Source organism: Limulus polyphemus, unplaced genomic scaffold, assembly GCF_000517525.1.
Source record: "Limulus polyphemus unplaced genomic scaffold, Limulus_polyphemus-2.1.2 Scaffold1376, whole genome shotgun sequence".
In the NCBI taxonomy this organism is placed as follows: Eukaryota; Metazoa; Arthropoda; class Merostomata; order Xiphosura; family Limulidae; genus Limulus; species Limulus polyphemus.
This window is the reverse complement of record NW_013666986.1, coordinates 72,122-74,483: the sequence shown is the minus strand read 5'-3', so window position 1 is coordinate 74,483 and position 2,362 is coordinate 72,122. Positions and strand designations below refer to the sequence as shown.

At 33.3% G+C, this 2,362-nt stretch overlaps 1 protein-coding gene across 3 annotated transcripts in view; it reads right to left on the bottom strand.

Annotated features, from left to right (window-relative positions):
• LOC106463314 (pleckstrin homology domain-containing family G member 5-like) overlaps nucleotides 1–2,362 on the bottom strand; it is a 127,886-nt gene that overhangs the window by 110,393 nt on the left and 15,131 nt on the right. For all 3 annotated transcript variants that reach the window (XM_022390787.1, XM_022390788.1, XM_022390789.1), the window contains exon 4: nucleotides 966–1,038. In XM_022390787.1, the coding sequence (XP_022246495.1) occupies nucleotides 966–1,038 (73 nt within the window). The remainder of the gene's footprint in view (nucleotides 1–965; nucleotides 1,039–2,362) is intronic.

The following is a 2,362-nucleotide window of genomic DNA, read 5'->3' as shown; positions in this document are numbered from 1 at the left end:
ATTCTCGGCATGGGATTTTTAGATCCCCGCCGCCCTGATGGACCATCTGTCCGATATCGGCCGTTTAGTTTAGTCTACTTTGCTCTTCACTTTTTATTGTTTACCGTTACTCTCACGTTTACCTTTTTATATTTACATACCTAGTCTGCATTAATTTCCTGTTTTCTCAAGTTAAGCCCATATTCCTAGACCACACGCGGGGTGAAGGAGGATTGTTTAATCTTCGAGCACCCCAGATTAGTAATTATTTCTTCGGAAATAATTATTTTTAACTCTAAATAACTGCCAGAAATAATAAGAACCCATGCACAAGTTGCCTTTTCGGTTGAAAATACTAATACCAATACCACTAAAAAAATTAAAAATATCAGATCTAATTAACTTTTTTTGACAAAAAAAACCGTTACTTTAAACTAATGTTAACAGATTACTGTTTAAGTGACTGTTTAATAAAATGCTGACATAACATGTTTATTAAAGTGATTCAATGCGCAAATGATTTTCAGTTTAGACAACTTTACATAAAAATGTACTTTAGATAACATTATTCCTAGAAAATGTTAACTTAGTTTGCTTTGTTTATAAAACACGCTTGTTAAGATTATTGTTCGTGTAATTTTTTGTTTAATATTTTTTGTTTGTACAAAATTACGCATAACGCGTTTTTTCAATGATCTTTTTGTTTTACTGTGAAGAATCGTTCAATAATGTAACGATTTTCTCATATGACAATTAACTTTAACGAGACCATCAGATATTTTTCCTTTTTTGCTTTGAAATGAGCTACAATATAAAACCACGTTTAAATTTTAAATAAGAGTACTAGCAGTGATGTTTACGCAAAAATAAAGTAAAAATTATCTTAAATAATTAATGGAAACAATGCATTGAGTTAGTTAAGATTATGTTATATAGTTTATTTAACATAGCTTCTGCTTCTCACTCTTAGTATGATTAAAACTTACCACTTCAGACAGCTTGTTTTTCTTAATCTTCAATATTTTTTGTTTACTTCCCAGTTTTTCTACATTTCTGTACCTACAGAACAAATGAAAAAAAGGCTATATGACTAAGGTTTAAAATATGTCACTTGCCACCAACAGAGGTCACTAGATACAGAAATGTGACGTATTAGATAAGCTAACTTTCGACCATTCGGAACGAATAGTGGATTAGTTAAGCATTCGAAGCGTAAACTGATTCTAGCAGTGCTATTGAGGAAAATAATAAATTACAGCAATTCACTTTTTTTTCCTCAAGAAATAATAAATAAATACATTTTAGGGCTAATAGTTCTTTCATCAGTACTTTAACCTTAGGAGTTATTTTATTAACAACATGATCACACACGAGAGGCAAATTTTGTCACCCTGAACACACAAGGACTAATATCAATTATGCAACTCAACTCCCCCAAACGGCAAACAATCTAACTAGATAATAACTCATACAAAAATAATCGATAACGAACATTCTACCTTGGTACATCTCTTAATTGTATATATTTTTTAAGTTACCATTTACGGTGAACAATTTGGACCGGTAGCAAGGAAGTGCATAAACAACATAATCAATTCTAAGACCGAAACTAAAACCAGTTTTCAAGAAGTACACGAAAGATTGCAGGCACGATCGGTTGCTCTAAGTATTCTGCCTTATAACTGCATTTCGAGATAGAAGTATATACACATAATAGCCTTAAAACATATACTGCATCAAAGTCCACCGGCTGGATGTGATACTAACGATAAAGAGATAACGCACGCTTACACAGATCGTATGACTTTATCGTGTAACAAAACAAAGTTGTAACTGTAATGTTCACACGAGCAACTATGTAGACTGAATCCTGGATTAAAAAAATAAGATTGGCAAATATATTTATACACAATACTACTACTGGTACTATGTGCACATAACGAAATGATCGTGTCTGTTAATATACAAACTGGTCTACTCTGAAAAATTACAGCGGTAATATTTTAAAGTTAAGTTATATCTCAACAGCCTGGTGAAAAAGAACCAAACTTAAGGATTTTGACGCGCCATTTCTTCACTCAGTACAGTAAACTAACCAATTTATTAACACCTATATACGCTAGTTATAACACGTGGAGCATGAGTTACTTCAAATCAAAGTGATTGGAGTTCATAGGTTTGATTGAATCAATTTTTCTGAAAGAATCGCATTTAGCAAGATATTCAGTAACGAGTATGCAGCCCCCACCTCTAAGTATTGATACAGTCATATGTCTGATTAGCTGGCAGACGTTATGGGGATCCTGTCCTATTCCTGGGGTGGCCCGGAATGGCCAGGTGATTAGGGCGCTCGACTCGCAATCTGAGGGTCACGGGTTTGAAT